General features: G+C 40.8%; 1 protein-coding gene across 4 annotated transcripts in view; it reads left to right on the top strand.

Moving 5' to 3' along the window:
* CHRNA7 (cholinergic receptor nicotinic alpha 7 subunit) overlaps positions 1–20,143 on the top strand; it is a 98,354-nt gene that overhangs the window by 52,822 nt on the left and 25,389 nt on the right. For 2 of the 4 annotated variants that reach the window (XM_050967977.1, XM_050967978.1), the window contains 2 exons: positions 4,300–4,374; positions 8,168–8,277. In XM_050967977.1, coding sequence (XP_050823934.1) covers positions 4,300–4,374; positions 8,168–8,277 — 185 coding nt within the window. The remainder of the gene's footprint in view (positions 1–4,299; positions 4,375–8,167; positions 8,278–20,143) is intronic. The other 2 variants (XM_050967979.1, XM_050967980.1) reach the window with 1 other exon arrangement.

Raw genomic sequence — 20,143 nt, 5'->3', positions numbered from 1 at the left:
ATACAATTTCACACATTTATATAAATATTTTGCCTACCTTGTTGATAGAGTGACTATTCTGAGACTCTCAAGATGTTTCTTCTTATGGAGGACGGGCTTATCCCAAAGGAGTTAGTTATTCCTGTGGTTTGCTGCCATTCTCCTAAGGATGTCAATCTTTGCAAGTTGGGTACATTTGCTGTCTGTCTTCTTAAGAAACTGCAAGAGGATTTTAATCAAATGCTTATGATTGTAAGTGATACCTAAAAGAAATTATTTATACATAGTACTGTGTCAAAAGTAACTGTGAAAAGAAAGGAATTATTTGGGTTAAATGTCCATAATTCTGAGATTTAGTTGCATCCAAAGCACGGTAATGGCAGACACTGTCTCCAGTTGCCTAATGTTCAGTTATGGGCTCATTCGTGCATTTTCCTTGTGCGCCTATTCGTGTTGTGCATGTATAGTAGGGTGCACATTTTCCAAAATTTAGCCCTATCTTTAACTATGCTGCAATGACAAATTCTTGACACAGAACTCTTACCCTGCAGTTACCATTCAATACCAAATTCTCTACTGGTGTAAATTGGTGGACATTAAATGATCATAGTGAAGCTATGCTAATTTACACCATCGGAAAATCTGGCCCTATACAATCTAATTCTTGATGTTATGGGAACAGATGGCAAATGGGTTTCACTCATGTTTTGACAATTGGAAGATACATTGGAATTTTAAAAGGTAGCACCTTGTGAGGTTTTTTTTTTTTTTTTTTTTTTCCCAAATTTCACTAATGCCCATACATGTTTACTTTGGTTTGACTTGTAATATTTTCCCACAAACTTGGCATTAATGTAGGCTTTGGATTGACTCATTCCAAGTTGGAGCCCATTGCAGTTTAATGGGCACGGGCTGACATTGAAAGAGCAAATGTAGGAGGATGAATGAAAACGAGAATTATTCACATGCTTTGGCACTTTCCGTTGGGCTTACGTCACATATCTGCCATTTACAGTTTTTTATGGAAACAACACATAATTCCTTTCTGCTTCTCCCACAAAGCTTGTTGGAACACCGCCGCTCACAATATACTATATCTGTGTGCTCAGTTCTTAATTGGGCAATGGATAACAAAAGAAGGTCAGATAGGAAAGGGAGATTGCAGTGTTTGGTTTTTAGCAGGGGAGACTATGAGCACCGATAGAGTACTTTGCGCCGGCTCACACATGCAGAACAGGCTGCTTACCTCAGGGCCAGCTTTAGGACGTGTGGGGCCCAATTGGAAAGAGCTGCTGCCGAAATGCCACCAAAGACAGTGGCAGCAATTGAACTGCTGCCAAAGATAGCAGCAGCAATTTGGTGGCAGCTCAATCAGTTGCTGCTGTTTCCGGCGGCACTTTGGCAGAGGGTGTGGGGCCCTCTTAGGTGCTGGGCCCGATTCCTGGGAATTGGGGGAATCGTCTTAAAACCAGCCCTGGCGTACCTCCCTGGGCAGTACCTCCAATGAGAGAGAGCCCTCATTATTATTGTTTCTTGCTCTCCTTCCTGATGAGACAGGGTTCTCATACCACTAGCTGGAGAGGCTGCCATAGGTTGTCGGTGCTTCCTGAGACTGGGTCGAGGGAGGAGATGGGGAGCGCTCCCTCCACTTTCAGCAGAGGGGATAGGAACTTTCTTTTCCTTTAACTGATGCTTGTAACAGAGAACCTGAACTCGTTGGGTTAAGTGGTAGCTTACACAACAATTTTATTGTTCAGAACAACTGTGTTGTGTCAGCAGAAATTTGATCTCTCTTGTTTTAATCAAAATGATAAACTCACTCAGTTTAATTCTTTCTCTGTGAGTCCATCTTTTTTCTTATACTATAACTTTTATAGAGTGTCTCTCTCATGCTGGCAAATCTTAAGATACAAAGGAAAGACAATTTTGGTAAGCTACTGAGGATAGTGTGGTTGTTACATCTGTTCACAAAGAGAAGCTGATGTGGAGGAAGCAGTCAACTCATGCTGTTTACACAGTAATTTTACAATAAGATCAAAACTGTCAAATAAAATCTGTTTTTGGCTCTGAGTTACAGTGACATCAGTCACTGTGATTTATAAACACAGGATAAGAAACAACAGTTCATTCTCCAAAGACTATAATTTACTTATTTTGTCTTTTATGTTTCTCTTCTTCCTATTTTCTTATTTTTTGTGTTTTTTTCTCCCTAAGGGAATTCTTAATTCTTTTACACTGTCACATTAAGTTTCTTTTCATTTATTTGTCTTTGTATTCTATATGGAGCAGGGAAGACACTAGTTGCCAGATCAGCTATTTACTATCAATACTGCAACTGCTGCTTGTGGCCAATGTGTAGCCCAAGTTTATATGAACAGTAAAAGAATCAATGACGTAAGTGTTTTTGTATGGCTAGTCTGGTAACAAATAATAAAACTTATAGATTGGCCTGATTCAAAACCCACTGAATTCGGCCGTCATCTTTCTATTATGTTGTCTTGTTTGGATTCAGAAGAATGACTTTCACTGCATATGTGTGATTCGACAATAAACTGTGCTTCTATCTCTGATTACAATTACTGATACCAGCAGTATGTTTATCTGTCCATTATCCAAGTGCATAAATGCTAAGTTTATCTCTTGAGGTGAAAAATGTAAACCTGTTGATATCCCGTTCCTACATGGAGATAGTCAGGAGTAAACCTGAATTTCCTCTAGGTTAAAACAGGACCCAGGAGGGACTACAGCTTGTCCCAGAGCTGCTCCCTATTTTCAGGTGCACCAAGAGAATCTAGCCTAAAGTGTTTAAAAGTGTGTGCAATTTGGGTGTGCAGATGCCCTAGTGCACATGCTTAAGGTGAATGCTCACAAAAGAACAAATTAGTTTGAAGATTTGACCCAGCTGGGCTAAGTAAGAGGTTTTCAAACTCTCTTCCTAGTGTGGACTACATTTTAATGCATAGATTGTTTTCTTTCATGGACCATCTCCTGCCCATTCACCATCACATCATGTCCATATGGCAACTATATAAATTGTTTACTTGGAAAGTAATAATAGGAAAATATTTCATGTCTAACTATCGTTAAATGCAATTTAGTAGCTGGAAATGAGAAGGAGAGCCAGCATCATGTAACCAGCCAGTTGCCTGGACAGCCACCAAGGGCTCTGTGTACCACAGTCTGGGAACCTCTGATCAAAATGAAATATAGAATGGATAGTACTTCCTATCAAAACAGCTTAAATTAATTCCCTGAAGCCACCAAATACACATTGTTTTGAAAGGAATGTGGTAGCAACAAGGGCTGGGTTCAGTATCTAGGGGTTCCTTTTCAACAATACAACACAAAACCATCTCGAGCCCCCACCCAGTGACTTGTGACAATTATACAATTAGACACCATCTCCTGGTGCCTAAGGGTGCCTCTAAGAGGCAGTACTTCCCCTCTCACAAGCACAGCGTCTGAGTGTAGCAAAAACTTCTATTAAAAGGAGGGAAGTAACTCAGCATTAATTTGGGAAAACAGCACAACTAGGGTTCATAAACATAAACCATGAGCAAAAGACTCACCCCCAAGTAAGTTAGGCAGTGTTCTTTTCCCCTCAGGTTCTTAAGTCCAGCAACCCAAAAGTCCTTTTAACGTCTGTCCCTTCTCTGCACCCCACTCACAGTTGCAGTCATTGGCCTGCAGCCCCTGAGTTCACCTCCCACTGTGGGGTGGTAAGGAGGTGCCTTACATGCTCTGCTGCTTGGGCACTTGCTCGTCAGCCTGCTGGCCAATGGCCGTGCCTCTCTATGGGGTTCTGCTCTGGCCCTATCTGTCAGTCGCCCTGTTGGCTGCTTTCCACATCTTTCCACCAGCCACCTGGCTGGCCACTCATTAAGATGTCTTCAGGGCCCACCACTTAAAACAGCTCTCACTGATTTCAGCTGCTAGGGGAGTCTCACTGCTGGTGCACACTGGGCAGTGTCTTGCAATAGAGACACTGCCTCAAAGTAGGTCTAATGCTTAGACTCAATATCAATGATTTCAGCTCTGCAGGTTGCAACAAGATTCTCAATTAGCTCTTTTATTACTTGAGGAGAGAGGAAGGGTCTAATAGTATCTAGGTCCCTTAAAGAGAACCCACACCACCAGAGACAAATACCTAGCCACACCCTTTCTCAACTCATTGGGCTTAGGAACCCATGTCCCCTGCCTAGCAACTGCCATTCAGTTGAGGGTGATTCCCTCCATCGGGGTATGCCTGGTATAGTTCTGCTGCCCTTGGTTCACACAACAAGGATAACAATGCTTTATTACTCCTGCCCCAATAACAAGGAGACTGGGGATCCAACACCAGCCATAAGTGATCCTTCGGGCAAGCAATACCATCTTGCTGAGCACCTGGGCAAGGTGGGTGTGTCCATGCAAACGAGATCGGCTCCTGAAGTCCTTTTCCACAGCTCGCCACTAGATGTCAGGGGAGAGCTCATTCAGACTCTGCTTACACATGTTAAATATTTTTCCATGCTAGTAGACTCAATCAAAAATCCAGCTGCAGGGAGAGACTCAACATTGCTACACACTGCAAGAAAGGGAGGGACAAAAAAATCATATTTATTTTCATAGGGATCCAGAAGTTGACAAGTTAAAAATGACAAAATAATTAAAAGGTTTCAGGCATAATGCAGTTGTTCTAAAAACTGGCATAGGTAAGGTTCTTTAGCAGAAATTGGAAGACAGGCAATAATTGTTCAGCTTATAGAAAATATGGAACTTGAGCAATTTAGACTGTTTGATTAAAAATAATTGTTAGTGGAATAAGCAGGGCCAGGGGGAACCACCAAAGGTACTTATATAGCCAGATTTAAGTCTGCTTCAAGCAACTGACATCAGTAGAGCTAACGGACTAAATAATATACTGCTCGGATCATTCGTCAGGCTGACAGTGTTGTAAACAAATTAGACAAAAGGTGAAAAGCACATATTTCAGCAAACTCTATAGCAACAACTATAGAAAAGGCAAAAGTGTTCAGAACGTGGTGTTACATGTATAGCATGCAGCAAAACAAATAACTTTGAAACTGTGATACTCTAATAACACAATTTTGTTAAGGCAAAATGTTTAAAAAAATAAAATAAAACTTGAATGTATGTAATACGACTCTGATTGGGACAACAGACTGATGAGGGTGGTAAACTAAAGTAGAATTTGGATTTATCTGCCCCCTAAAGATTTAAACAAAGCAATTGGATTTGAATGCTACCCCATGAAAATGATAGATAACATTGTTTCCAGAATGCCCAAGCTAAATCTTTTTCTGTTCTAAATGCCTATCAAAGATTTTTGACAAGTGCCACTAAATGATAAAAATTTCATATTGTGTGCATTAAATGCCCTGTTTGGAAAGTTTATGTTTAAAAGCCTGCCATTTGGCTTTGGAGCAGCCATGCAAGTACTGAAGTATTATATGGAGGATAGCTGATGGCTAGTTTGGGTGGAAGTTAATGCAGGGGAACAGGCGATGCACAGCATAATGAAAGGGTATGTAAAATGTCATTGAAATTATGAGAGAAATCAAATCAAGTTAAAGCAAAATGTCAAAATGAGCTAAAAAGGAAATTGTCCACATGTTCAGTGAACACAATGTTAAATCTTACCCAAAAATGTAGAAGCTCTTTGTGCGATGGAACTGCTGTGAGAGAAAGATGCACTTCAAAAATTCATGGTATGCGTATGTATCATACTATAATCACCCTTGCCCATTGCATATATGTGTACTGCCTCTGCTTCTTGACAAAAATGCCAGTTGCTATGGGGTAAAGGGCAAGCTTAGTGTCAAGAAAATAAAACACTTCAAAAGCCACTTGCATGCCCTATTTTGATTTAATCAACCTGTAAAGCTCTCAATGTATGCAATTTCATGTGGCTTGGCAGAAGTGCTCTTGGGAACAGGTCACGAATAAGCCATTGCAGGCCTTCTTGTAATGATAGCTTTGATATTAATCAGGTAATCCTGGTAATCAGGAAAAGAACTTCTGCTGAGGCACCAATTCAGCCATACCTCTAAGCATGTGCTTAGGTGACTTAGAGCTACAAGGACCTGCTAAGCCTAAAAGGTCTTCTGTACTGGATAATATTGAAGAAGTCTTTGAGGTTACTGTGACACAGGTCATAATTCTGGCCACAAAAGTATATGACAGGCTAAAGCCTGAAACCCTTTCAAATATAGCTTTTCAGCAGCTGGAGAAGACAATTGTACAAGAGTGGGCAGAAGAGAAGTCAATACTTCTAGCTGGTGCTAGACCTTTTGGGGTTTATCATGATGAGCTAAGTATATGAGAAGTCCTTACGCTAGAAATGCTCCATAGTGAACATACTCATTTAAAAACCAAGGAAAGAGCCAGATGTACATTCTAGATCCTTGTCTACAGCTGAGAAGCATTCAGCCCAACTTGAAGCCACCTTTCTGCTCCCCCCAATTTTAGGCTGTCTGTATGCCAGACTAGTCTCATTGTAAATTAGAGGAGCGCAAGGACTTCTCTAAATTACAATGGCTGCAAAGAGGATTTTTCAAAAGGGACTGTTATAGCAACTAAAAAATGCTAGATAACAGGGAAGCCGCTCATCATGTCCCTTGTTTTCTGTGCTGTCTACATTGTGGTGATCTGCTGGTGGCTGGCTAGGCCAGCTTTAGGGCTTCTTTGTGCTGGCAGTGTGGTGCAACATGGTGCAGCCTTTTGTTGGCTAAGCATGTTGGTATCATAGATGTAGTCTCAAAATTTGATGTATGTAAAAATATAAATTGTAGTATCCCCAAGAGCTGTCACCACACAATTCAAGACTGATGTGGTCTGAAGCAAGAGCTGAGCTTTTCCCTCTCAAAGTTGTTGACCAGCTGGTGCTCAGATATTCTTAAAATAATAGTCAAGCATGAGCTAAACACATTGTGGGTTTGAGTCTGCCACACTTATTCATGCTGTGCAGGAGGTAACAGAGAGCGGTTTCAACAGTAAGATGCATGTTTATGGAAAACCACAGTTTAAATCTGATTTTAAGCTGTTTACTCCCCCTCTGCCCCAAATATCATGGCTGCTGGTTACCTCAAATTGTGTGCTCGCAGCTTAGTGGTCAAAGGGATTGTATTGTTTATGGCGAACAGTAGTGGGTCTTGAAACCCTGACCCATTTATTGGAATTTATCTGAATTTTGGTCTGGATGTTTCCATGTGATGTGTTTGGGCCCAATATTGTGAGAACAAACTTCCTCATGACACAAAACCAGGACAGCAGCCGTGCACATTCAATTTTTAAAAACAAAGTGAATTGAACATTTGCAAATCTCTGGAACGATTTGTGTGATGTTTCTGGCCAGTTATTTTATCAAATTTTGACTCATTCTCTAAAAAATAGTTACTAAAATATATTGCAGTCAAAGTGGGATACAGTTGATGGTGGGAGATGAGATTCCTGACATTAATACATTTTACATTCATTGCTTAAAGAGTGACAGATCCAGACCTGCTAGCAATACAAGATTAACTAACGGCCATGTCTTGACCATTGTTGCTTGCACTGGGGCTGAGCAGCTATCTATGGGAGTTGTGTTCAGCACCTCTCAGGATAGGGCCCATAGTTTTCAAAACCACAGCATTTAACATTCTTTTTTTGAGAGTGAAAAACATGGACTGAAACTCTTTGATTGCAGATGTTCTCTCCTGTAGTAGATTTGCACTGTTCCCTTCAGAGGCTGGAAATTCAGTAGTGTAACCCTTATCAATAGAGACTCTTGGCTGCTATTCCGAAAATGCCTCTGAATGGTTACATAATCCAATCATTTTTAACAAAAGGAACTATCAAAGTTATGTCTCAGAAGCAAAATGTAATTGGAATTCGTATTAGTATTTTAAAAAAATCTGTTCTGTTCCAATTTTGTGCTCAAGACAGCATGAACAATAAAATACAAGCATATTGAACCTGCTTTTGTAGGCTGCTGTATGCAATCACTGTGAACTAAAAATGGAATTTTTGTGCTTTGCAGTGTTATTGTCAAGGTGGCTAAAGTCATTCGTTCTAAATATTTCATTGTCTGAAGCTAAATAATACCTTAAAAATAAAAATAAACTTTTTTTGGTTAGGGCTAGATAATCCCTAGAGAGAGGCAGTGAGTGGAAAAAAGTGACCCTAACACATTTCTTTGTGTCAGTATTGGACAGATTACTATTTACAATGGAACATGTCCGAGTATCCCGGAGTGAAGAATGTTCGTTTTCCTGATGATCAGATTTGGAAGCCAGATATTCTTCTGTACAACAGGTAGGCACATCTTTGTGAAAAGAAAGTATAACTATTCCCTTAGAATGTCTAGGTGTTGGGTACTAGTATTCAGTATATGGAAAACCACCATTATGGAATTTACAAGAAGAAAGATGATGATGCAAGTGCTTACCAAAAAACTTAGTTTAAGTTTCAGATACAGTGTGATTATAGAATCATAGAATATCAGGGTTGGAAGGGACCTCGGGAGGTCATCTAGTCCAACCCCCTGCTCAAAGCAGGACCAATTCCCAACTAAATCATCCCAGCCAGGGCTTCGTCAAGCCTGACTTTAAAAACCTCTAAGGAAGAAGATTCCACCACCCATTCCAGTGCTTCACCACCCTCCCAGTGAAAAAGATTTTCCTAATATCCAACCAAAACCTTCCCCACTGCAACTTGAGACCATTACTCCTTGTTCTGTCATCTGGTACCACTGAGAACAGTCTAGATCCATCCTCGTTGGAACCCTCTTTCAGGTAATTGAAAGCAGCTATCATGTTCCCCCTCATTCTTCTCTTCTGCAGACTAAACAATCCCTCAACCTCTCCTCATAAGTCATGTGCTCTGGCCCCCTAATCATTTTTGTTGCTGGAGTCTTTCCAATTTTTCCATATTCTTCTTGTAGTGTGGGGCCCAAAACTGGACACAGTACTCCAGATGAGGCCTCACCAATGTCGAATAGAGGGGAATGATCATTAGATTATTAGAATATGATTATTAGAAAACTAAACTTTACTTGCACTGTTTAATGATGGTGATGGGGACAATTTTCCCTTGCTCCTGGCTGAAATGTCACTTTTTGAGGTTGAAGAGCTCGATTGCCTGTAGGCCTGCTCTTACTCTTTGTCCGGTTATGCCGGAAGAAAGCACTGGATGTGCTTTAATTAATCCGCAGCTTTATTCCTAAATGTCTGGGAGTACCTGGCAGATAAAAGTGTCCAGTGCAGGTATGCCATAGTCATTTACATATACCTGATGGTATAATATACACATACCCCCCCCTTTACCCATCCTGGTCCCCAGCCAACCTGCTGCTGGGACCCTACAACACTCCCCCAAATGAGGGCTAAGGGGAGGCTATGGAAGGTGTGAGGGGTTTGGCTCCCTCCCTTACCACTCATAGGAGCCCCAACCTCCTCCTATTTCTACTCTTTTAAAGAATACTTCCTCTAAATCCTTTACCAATCCATTTCATCTAATTGTTGTATTCCTTTCCTATGAAGTACCTGCACTTGGCATCCTCCCCATGCCTACATAATGAGGTGCAACATCACAGCCTGTCCCCGCCCCATTTCATGTTCACCCCAACTAAGCCTCCAACCTGCTGTGGGAAGGAAAAAAGTCCCCATGTCACCTTGGCCCAACGAGGAAAAAAGTCCTTCCCAGCCCATGGAGAGGACCAACTAGCATAATTCACAGAGCACATTATGACAAACCCTGGTATTTAACTCATCTCAGGGGTGGGAGGATGGGTGCTGCTCCACTTGGTCCTGGTAAAAGAGGGCTTTTCCTGCCCTAGTGTGGACCTCCCCTCTTCTGGTCACTTGGTGGGAAGAGGTGTCAGTTTCTGCACCCTGACCTGGGCTGAAGTTGCCGCAGCAAGTCACTGACTTTCTAGCCCTCAAAGGGGCCACACACCTTTTCCTGTTTAATGTGCAGCAAGATCATTCTCCTGTCCTGTGCTGCAGTCTGTGCTCTCCCAAGCTATAGAAAATGTTAGCATACTATTAAAGGAACTGCTGCTGTCTTCTCTAAACAGTTGACTCTTTAGTTCTTTCAAGGTAGCAGGTAGATAGCAGCAGAAATTACCAATTGCTCAATTAAGGGAGTCTGGGCAGCACTGATAAATCCTCCTCTTGCATCTTTATCTGCCAGCTTCATTTGTGGGATTTGTTTAATAACAAACATGGTACATTACTACTCTTTGTAAAGCCACTGAGTTTTTAAAACATATTTTATGCTTGTATGTACTCAAAGCTATACAAGTGCCAGTTTGTGTGTTTAAAGTGTATTCTGTGCTGAAGAAACGGGCTGAAAAATTATGATGCTGCAGCAAAATTAGTACAAGAGTAATTTTGTATGAACTCTTGTGAAAACTATTAAACTTTAAAAATATTACATAAAATATTTCCAACAAATCACTTAGTTAATTTTTAGATGGGTTCTCCATAAGGCCATAATGAAACTTTCAAAGCAACCTTAACTATGGAATCCCTTTACTTTATGGTGTTCCGGTAGTAAGTACATGCTAGTACATTCAGGACTTAATACTAGGAGTATCACCTATTAATAAATACACTGCAAAACCAAAAGCCATATACATTTTTTATTTAATAATAAAAAAAGCTATACCCTATCCTCATTCATCCATCAAGTAGAAGTCTCATTAACTTTAATAGGAGTTTTGTGTGAAAATTGGGCGTAGAATAAGGTCTTTAATCTTCAATATTTTGTTAAGACAAGATTCATAGTCCATTGATTAAATACTGGTGCTGCTGCTTTGATTACTAAAAATACTTGACGTAGTAGGAGATGAAATGTGGGTTTGTTTTGCGCATGAAATATAATTTGGTGAGTAGGCATCACCACAGTGTAACAAATCCCAAAGTATTATTTTATCATTTTTTCTGACACCGGTGAGTATAGCTAGCCTTTAACAGTGTATAGTCAGTTTTTCTGCAGGTTTCAGAATCAATAAGAACTGCCTGTTAAAGCATGATGACAGGTTTCAGAGTAGCAGCCGTGTTAGTCTGTAACTGCAAAAAGAACAAGAGTACTTTTGGCACCATAGAGACTAACAAATTTATTTGAGCTTAAGCTTTCGTGGGCTACTATGCATCCAAAGAAGTGGCCTGTAGCCCACGAAAGCTTATGCGCAAATAAATTCGTTAGTCTCTAAGGTGCCACAAAAACTCCTGTTAAAGCATGTCATTTATTTGAAAGGCAAGACTTTTCTTCACCACATAACATTAGTCCGAGATGCTCTTTCAATAATCTATATATTATGCATGGATTCAAGATGCACATCTAAGAGACATTATGAGAAATATAAAGGCTGTTTGGAATTGCAGAAGTAAATCTATTTGGATATATTCTGTCCTGATTATACCCTATGCAACCCCAGTGTAATCCACAGGATTGCATGGGTTACACATGGGGCAGAATTTAACCCCATGGGACCCAGTGCTACTCTTTTGAATTCAAATTTCTCTTCAGTGTTATGAAAAGAAATTATTTCACTTCACTAATATTAATACGTTTGAGAATTACCTTGATTACACTAATTGCCTCATATAGTCCAAAGCTCTATGATACTGTAAAAATGAGACCATCTGTCTGAACAGGGATACAAACCATATCAGGAGAAGCGAGAACAGATTCTAACAGTAATTTCAGTGCTACTGTCACCAAAGTTCTATCAGGAGCGCAGATATGTTACTTTTACAGCAAAGTTGACTGAGTTTTAAACAGATTTTTTTAAAGCTTCTACTCAAAATGTATAAAGTGGAAAAGATAGACTTTAGCTAGCAAAATCTCCTCTGTTGTACAGTTGTATTGTCACAGCTCTTGATGGCTTTTGGATTTAGTAGACTTTGCTAGTTGAGCACCATTCCTGCTAATGTTGGATCATCATCATGTATGATATAGTGTAGGTTTCGGTTATGAAACAAGAGGAGCTTTATTGTAGTTCCTTTGTGAAGTAAGTGGGCTGTCCATCCTTTCGTCTAAATCCAACATGTCAGATTCTGCCCTTAGTTATACCCATACAGCAGCCTCTCCGTACAGCTTTTATCTCACTCATTTTAAAGAAAAAGTTCCATAAACAAGCTGGGAACAGACTTGGCACCAAACTGATCCTATAATACATGCATATGTGCACCCCAGCTACAATCATAACAAATACCTGTTTGTGTACAGTCACGTATTTTGAATGTGCAGATTTTGTGTGCACAATTCAGATGGCATATTTGAAAATTTGTCTCCAAAAATTCAATTTGATACTCAGTGTAATTCTGTAGCAGAATTACAATTTCCAATGATGAAGTGTGTGTGTGTGTGCGCGTGTGTGTAATAAGTGCCGTATGTTATCAGCTAGCTCTCTTATCCCATACAGTCATAAATGTCACATGACCATACAATCATAAATAGGTATAATACACAGTTTTTCTAATGTTACATAGTATCCAGCCATACTGATTTTTGTGTTAAACATTTCTTTGCTGGATCAGTTTGCTTCCCTGTTGAATAATGAATAGATTAAAAAGTTTTCATGGAAGTTGCAGGACTGATATTTGCCATAAAAGATGGGTGAGAGCATGAGAACAAACAGCTTCTATTATTTAAAAATCTCCATCTGTAGACTCGGAACATCTTTAATTTAGTGCCTCCAACTAGAGCATTCCTCTTTGTGTCAAAATCTGCTGAATGCTAACAAAATTTACTAATGCATTGTCAATATTGTTTTCTGCAGGGCAAAATAATTAAAGAACCTATCAAACAAAACTTACCTTAAAAACCTCTCGCCTCCTGTTTTGCATTTTCAGTCTAGCATTTTCAGTCTATATATTCATTTCACTTGTGGTGTTGATGAAATTGCATATATGTGCATGTGCGTCTCCACATGTCTTGTAGAATCAGATACATGGCCTGCATATTCAGGGACCGTAACTGATTCTACAGCAGTGCTTGACAGCGTACGGTATCTGAGAGCAGGATTAAACCAAACGCTTGCTTTAATATTGCCAGGTTGTTGACATTTGTTTTCACTCTTCTGATTACCAGTGTTGCTCATCTGAAGTAACACTGGTCTCATTTCACTCTCAGGTGTGGTCTTTGCACACTTTGCAAATACATTCCACAACATATAATGGGAAAATAACAAATATTCAGATTAATTATGTATGCTGTATACTCTTTTTTTTTCCTGCATGGTACCTCAGAACAAAGGACATGGGGCTAAGTTTCAAAATGTTTGCCTTGAATAGCACAAAAACTAGAAATGGAGTGAGGGAAGCACTCAAGCGTGTACTTAAGTGCATTCCTGTTCAGAACAGCTTGCTTCACTGTAAACACATGCTTAAGTGTTGAACTGAATAGGACAGAGTCTCTGAACTGGCGCCTAACTGATGAGGTTGAAAGAATGAAATGAAATCAAACAAAACAGAAAAATGCTTGACAATGTGGGACCGATTGCAGGCACAAGCATTCTCCCCTCCCTCCACCCCACTTTGCAACAAGAATCAGGAACTGGGGAGAGGGAAGGGGCTCTGTTGCAGCAGCAACCATGTGTACTGGATGTTGAAAGGGCAATAAGAGCAAGGCCATAGCCCAGTCCTTCTCTTCAGCGACTAGCAGATCAGAGTAGGTAGCACGCTGCACCTCTCCAAGGATAGCTGCTGCCTGCTGTGTACTGCCTGGGAGACACAAAGGATACAGCCTGGAGCTTTTGGCTGCAGTGCTGCCCATCTGACACAGCAGGGGACATCACTGGTAGCTACAGTAGATTAGCACATTTGTATTTGGCATGATATAGTATCTCTGTGTGTTGGGTGATTATAATTTTTTATCGTCTAATGTTTAGTGTGGCTATAGAATTATCCCTGAAATTGTCTGATTTTGTTTTTCAGTCTAGAGACTGTTCAGGACTCGTGTGTACATTGTGCCATAAGATTGAGAAATGTCTCCACTTTGTTTTGAAATGCAGCTTGCCAGTACTTTGATTGAAGATGGCAGATAGCACCAAATTCTTATGGGGTTGTCACAGTCTCCTTAGAAGTGAAACAAGCAGAACTTCTCATTAACTGAGACCCAACAATGGACAATGTTACTATCTATTGCAAACCATTTCTGAGGCGTGGATGTTTAGTAGCAACTGCAGAGTGTGTACTGTTACCAGCAGCAGTAGCGGTATTGTCGTGTTTTTCCTCTACTAGCAGTGGCACTCGCAGTGGGAAAGACTGAATGGGAGGTGATAGTTTAATACAGCTATTTTGCCCCATATCCTTGCTCTGTGTCTATATTTGAGAGAGCACCTTTATGACAGCCACAAGTTCAACAGGAATGGTATATGTATTATACTGGCACGGTAGTGCCACATTAGTTGAAGTGTCACAACTTCTGTTTAAAGGTTGACCTTTTAAAGTCCTCTAACATTGACATGCTTAGTCATGTTCCTTTAAAATATGGTGTGCCTCAGCAGGGTGCAGGATAGGGTTGGTGATCCAAATCTGGGATCATTTGAGCTAGGTGTTGCAGAGATACAAGCCCCCTCCTTTTCTCCCAAACAGCCATTTTCCAAAAAGGTTTTAGGTGTTTTTTTTTTGTTTGCTTGTTTTTTTTGTGAAGAGCTAATGATCACTGTTGAATCAATGTGGTCAAAATGGTCTTAATCTGTTGAGTTTTACCAAAGCAAGTGCATGGCACCCACTAAATCTTTGAGGGATCCAGCCTGAGAACAGTATTTAAGAACATGTTCTTTGTTTGCATAGATATATAGTGTGGAATTATTACAGTCCATATGCACCAAAAAAGAAAATAAGTGTGAGGGTTTCTATGCAGGCCCTTTATGCTAATCTGGGCAGTTAGTGGAAATATACCGACACCATTGCCCCGGTGAAACACAACCTCTGAAATTTCTAGTTCAAACCTTTGTGCGCCTGAGCAATAACAATTTAATAGCTCATGTTTCTTGCTGCAGGTTGTCTCTGTTATAATGTGTGTTTAATTTATGAGGAGGTTTACTGTGAACACAGCAGAATTGTTACCAACCGGTCTAACCAACATTTTTGTTCTACTGGGTGAAGAGGAGTTGGAGACAGTGAGCTTTGTGTGTAGGAGGGTGGGAATGGGGGCCAAGGATAGGGTTGCAGTGATGGAGGGAGTAGGAAATGAGGACGGGTGATAAGCAGGCCTTTGATTGGTTGTTTGAGAAGATCTGTATTTTGGCTAGTACTTGATCTGGGAGCAGATTAACGTGGTCTTTCCAAGGAAAGGCAGCATGGAGATTTGGAACTGATAGCAAAGGTCCTTGACCCTGAGGGAAAAGAAATATGGGTGCTGTCGGGGTTGCCACTGTGTGGATTCTGGACAACTTCTGGACCATAAGGTTGTAGAAGTTTGTGGGAGAGCACGGAGTACACCATGACATGGGAATTGTTGCCTACAGGCTGACTGGTTGAAAAGAAGTCGGCTGCATTGGCCATCATTGTTTTGCCTGGTTGGTAGCATCCAAATTGTGCCTTAAGAGGTTATGGTATACTGGACATTGTGATGATTCACTTGGGAGGAAATCATCTGGGCCTTATTCCTGGTATGCGCTTCATACAATGTTTGAGAGCAGATTTGGACTACATTGGACTGTGTCCAGGTGCTGAGAGAGTTTGATTTGGCTGAATAATTTGCTACAGTGACAACATGAAATTTATAAATAACTGTTGGAAAAAAAATTAATTGGGAAAGTGGAAGGTTAATGGCTGACCAAAAATGTTTATTGTATGACACAGAAACATTACAAGCTCTGACACTACACTGGTTTTCAGAGATGGGGAACGTCTACTGGACAGAGGTTAGAGATCTTTCTTTCAAATATAAAACTGTTAGGATTTTGGAACAAAAACCCTGTCTGTGATTTCTCTCACTGGCTGTGCCACAAACTACACCCTCCAACCATTCTAAAACACGACCAGGAGCACTCTTCTGTTGTAACATGGTTGTCCTTTGCTCTAGGCTCTGTCTGTCAGTTAGGTTATATGGTGGGGGAAGTAATGGCAATAGAAACATTTGTATACCAGGGAGGGAGGACTTCAGGGAGATGTGATCCCTCCTGGCAGCGGGGGGGGGGGGTGCTGGGTACAGTATTGGGGAGGGGGCCAGGTTGAAGGGTTGCACACATTGAATGGGTCAGAGGTGTGGCGAGGAAGGTGTGCCAAAGCCGGGCTGATGGGGTCCAGCTTATGTGTGTGCTCGGTATGCAAATTGAGAGACATGATATGTTCAGCTGCCTAAATTACTACTAGTTCCTACCAAAACTAGAGCTTTTCCTATTAAAAAAACTAGGAAATTCAATGGCAAAAATATACAGTAACACAGAGTTGAAGTTGCTTGGTGGCCTGTCATCCCCAGCAGAACTTTGAGGTGAGCAAAACTTAAACGTCTGAAAAAACAGGAAATGCACAGTTAAAGGTTGTCCATGCAGTTCGGTTGCTGGAATGAACAAGCCCTTCATCCTCTTTTACAACCTATTTAGTGCTCCAAAGTGAGAGTTTGGATGCACCAATGGAAGCTGGGGGTGAGGCTGTTCTAAAAATTAGGTCCATACTTCTATTTTCTTTCAATGAATTTTTAATCTGATCTCTCTTCTTACCTAACAGACAAAAACCTATGTATCTTCTATGACTCACATTCCAAGAAACATTTCATATTAAAAAAAATAACCACAATACAAACAACAGTTATGGGAAGGCAGTTAAATAACTTCTGCTGATAGTTCATACTGTATCTTGAACTGTTAGTTACAGAAGATTCAACAAACACTCTGTCTCATAACACAAGAATATGTTCCACTAAATTAAAAAGAAGCAATTTCAGAACTGATTAAGAAGGGAATACTTTTTCTCGTAACACATAATTAGGACTCAGCCATGGGAAATTAAGACCAAGAATTTAGTATGATTTAGAAAGGGATTAGGCATATGGATAACAAGAATATCCAGCATTATTAAGATAAATAACATTTTTGGAAGGGTATTAAATCTCCTGCTTCAGAGTTTAAGCCAATATCTCAGTATCAGCGATCAGGATGGGAACTATGTGAGCAGGCAGATTATCCCACACCTGCCATCGGTGCAGGACAGAGGGGGGGGGGAAGAAAGTGCCTTACACCAATACATGTGGTGCTGGCCACAATCAGAGACAGGATTCTGGACTAGCTGGACCTGGAGGCTGATCTGGGCGGGCAAGTCCTATGTTCCTGAATATTTTTATTAAAAGTGTTTTAAAGAGTAGCAGAATCTCACTTTAGTTTAAAGGAGTCTTCTGGCCTCTTTAGCTCCCTTCCCGTCCCACAGATACATCAAAAATTGCATCTGATGAAGTGGGTATTCACCCACGAAAGCTCATGCTCCAATACATCTATTAGTCTATAAGGTGCCACAGGAGTCTTTGTTGTTTTTATCAAAACTTACTGTAGCAAATTGGTAGCATGGGCTAGGCCATAAGACTAGATTTTGATCTTGGATATGCCATTGTAACTATGGAGGAACCTTGAGGAAATCAACGGCATTGCTTAGTTACACCGATGTAAATACCACAACCTGCCCCATTGACTACATACTTTTTTTTTTTTAATGAGAGGAAGGGCCCAATCAGATTGATTGACTACACTGGGCCAAATTCTAGCCTGTGTAGTGTTCCTGCAGTCCCACTGAAATCAGCAGATCATCAGAGGGTAACAGTGAGCAGAATTTAGCCTGTGATATCTTTTTAAATTATGATGAATGCAGTCACACCTGAGACTATTGCTAAATTGCCTGTAGGGCCAAATTATGACTCTGGAAGGACAGGGGCGTACAAAGGGTTTGGGGAATGCAGGGCCAGCACTCAGGTGATATGAAGGGACAATGTCTGCTGGATGCTCAGTGGAGCAGCAGGCTAGCAACGTATAGCTTCCTCCAGCACCGGCTGGCTTTGACTTCTGTGTGCTTTTGGGCAGGGCATAAGTGATTCACAGGTTGGGCTGGCCATAGCGAAGCCCCTTCCTGGTCCCTAAGTATAGGCCCTCTAGGATATGCAATGCCATTTAGCACCGCTAGCTAGCCACCCTTTCTACCAAAGCTTTGACAGATGGCTGCTCCTTAATCTCTAACTTCCTGTCTTTTTCTACAGTCAGCTGCAGGTGTAGGTATATAATTTCCCAGCTCAGGGAAAGACAATATATCTGCTTTGTACATGTGTTTTCCTGGTTCTTATGTGCTAGATAAGAGGCTTTTCCATCATTCTTTGTCCATGGAACTGACATGACTCTTTTGTTTTTCTGATAGCTGCTAGTGATTTTGTTTCCTGTCTTTGCCGTATGTTTTCTGATTAAACACATCCCTGCTGTGTGTAACAACCAGATTTCCCCTTCTCCCTTTCAGAAGTTGCATTGTTTGTTTCACTAGTTTTGTATAGAGTCGTTGCATCCAATATGTCAGTTACAGTCACGCTGGGGGAAGGATAGCTCAGTGGTTTGAGCATTGGCCTGCTAAACCCAGGGGTGTGAGTTCAATCCTTAAGGGGGCCATTTGGGGATTGGTCCTGCTTTGAGCAGGGGGTTGGACTAGATGATCTCTTAAGGTCCCTTCCAACTTTGATATTCTAAGCCTTCATGTCTCTTTAAAACTTCTACAGTAGAACCTCAGAGTTATGAATACCTTGGGAATAGAGGGTGTTCATAACTCTGAAATGTTTGTAAGTCTGAACAACAACGGTATGGTTGTTCTGTCACAAGTATACAACTGAATACTGACCTAATACAGCTTTGAAACTTTACTATGCAGAAGAAAAATGCCACTTCCCTTTAATTTTTAAGTAGTTCAACATTTAACACAGTACTATAGTTGCCTTTTTTTGGGTCTCTGTTGTGTGATTGTGTACTTCTGGTTCCAAATGAGGTGTATGGTTGACTGGTCAGTTCGTAACTCTGAGGTTCTACTGTACATCAACCCAAGGCAGACTGTGCAAATTTATCATAGTACAGTAGGGCAAAAATGGTGAACATGATGGTATAGACTGTAACACCCATATTAGTGAGGTGTGCTTATTAGTGATATTATCATTTTCCAGCTACAACGTTCTGACTTCAATATTTTCATCATTCCATGTTAATTAAGTCTCAACCACAATTGAGTTTTTTTTTACTCTGTGATAATTTTTTATTCTGTAGATGTTCACCATCTGCTTTCAGGATACAAAACATATTTTAATATATAGTCAACTGTGTGAGGGAATAAGGGAGCAAAAATCCAAATCACCTCAGTGGCACGCTATTGGCAGCTTCACTGTGACTGCTACTGCAGACCTTGGTTCATGCATGTCTCCATTGTGAGTTTGATCACAGCCCTTGTCTCCTTTAGGATACCACCAACTTTCCCTAGTCTCCTGGGCAGAGCTGGTATGGAGCCAAGCTCCCTTTCATGCAGCAAGAGTTTTTCTCCTTCACCCTTACTCCAAGGATGGCCATCTGTGGGGCAGGCCTACCGCACAGAGTATGTGTTGCAGTCCCAATATGGAGGGGGTGAATGTAGTAATTACATTGGCATACTTACTTCCTTTTGCAATGACAAATAGCATATTTATTGCTAAGTCCAGCTCTGTCTGCTGTACAGATAGGAGGCCTGTGTTTGAGCAGTGGTAGATCTCGAGTCCTGGTGTTCTATTTTAGCGGCACACACATGCAAACTAAAGTCACCTGGAAAGTTCCTTTCCTTGCTCATCAGTGGCTGCCAGTGAATGCAGCCGATAATTTACATAGTACTTAAAGGTCAGTGTCATGTGAGTATGCTCTTTAGCCATTTGCCTGCAGCCTAGGAGCCCATCACTGGAATGTGCACCACAGTTTTATGCTGCATTAAATTGATTCATATTCTGAGTAGATGCCTCCATGTCAGAACTGCCCTTGTGTTTAAGCCAAGAGCTGTTTCATCTCAATTTATACCAATCAGTATCTGCACCTCTTAAAAAACTCAGATTCTTCCGCACCTCAATATGTGAACATATTATTATATCCATAACATGATGATACCTGTGATGAAGTTCTGAAGCTTCATTAGGAAAAACACGGTAGCTAGCTATCTCAATTTGAAGCATTGCCCTTCAAAAAGGAATT

The sequence above is a fragment of the Gopherus flavomarginatus genome, chromosome 9, assembly GCF_025201925.1.
Source record: "Gopherus flavomarginatus isolate rGopFla2 chromosome 9, rGopFla2.mat.asm, whole genome shotgun sequence".
NCBI lineage: Eukaryota > Metazoa > Chordata > Testudines > Testudinidae > Gopherus > Gopherus flavomarginatus.
This window is presented reverse-complemented; position numbering and strand designations above follow the sequence as displayed.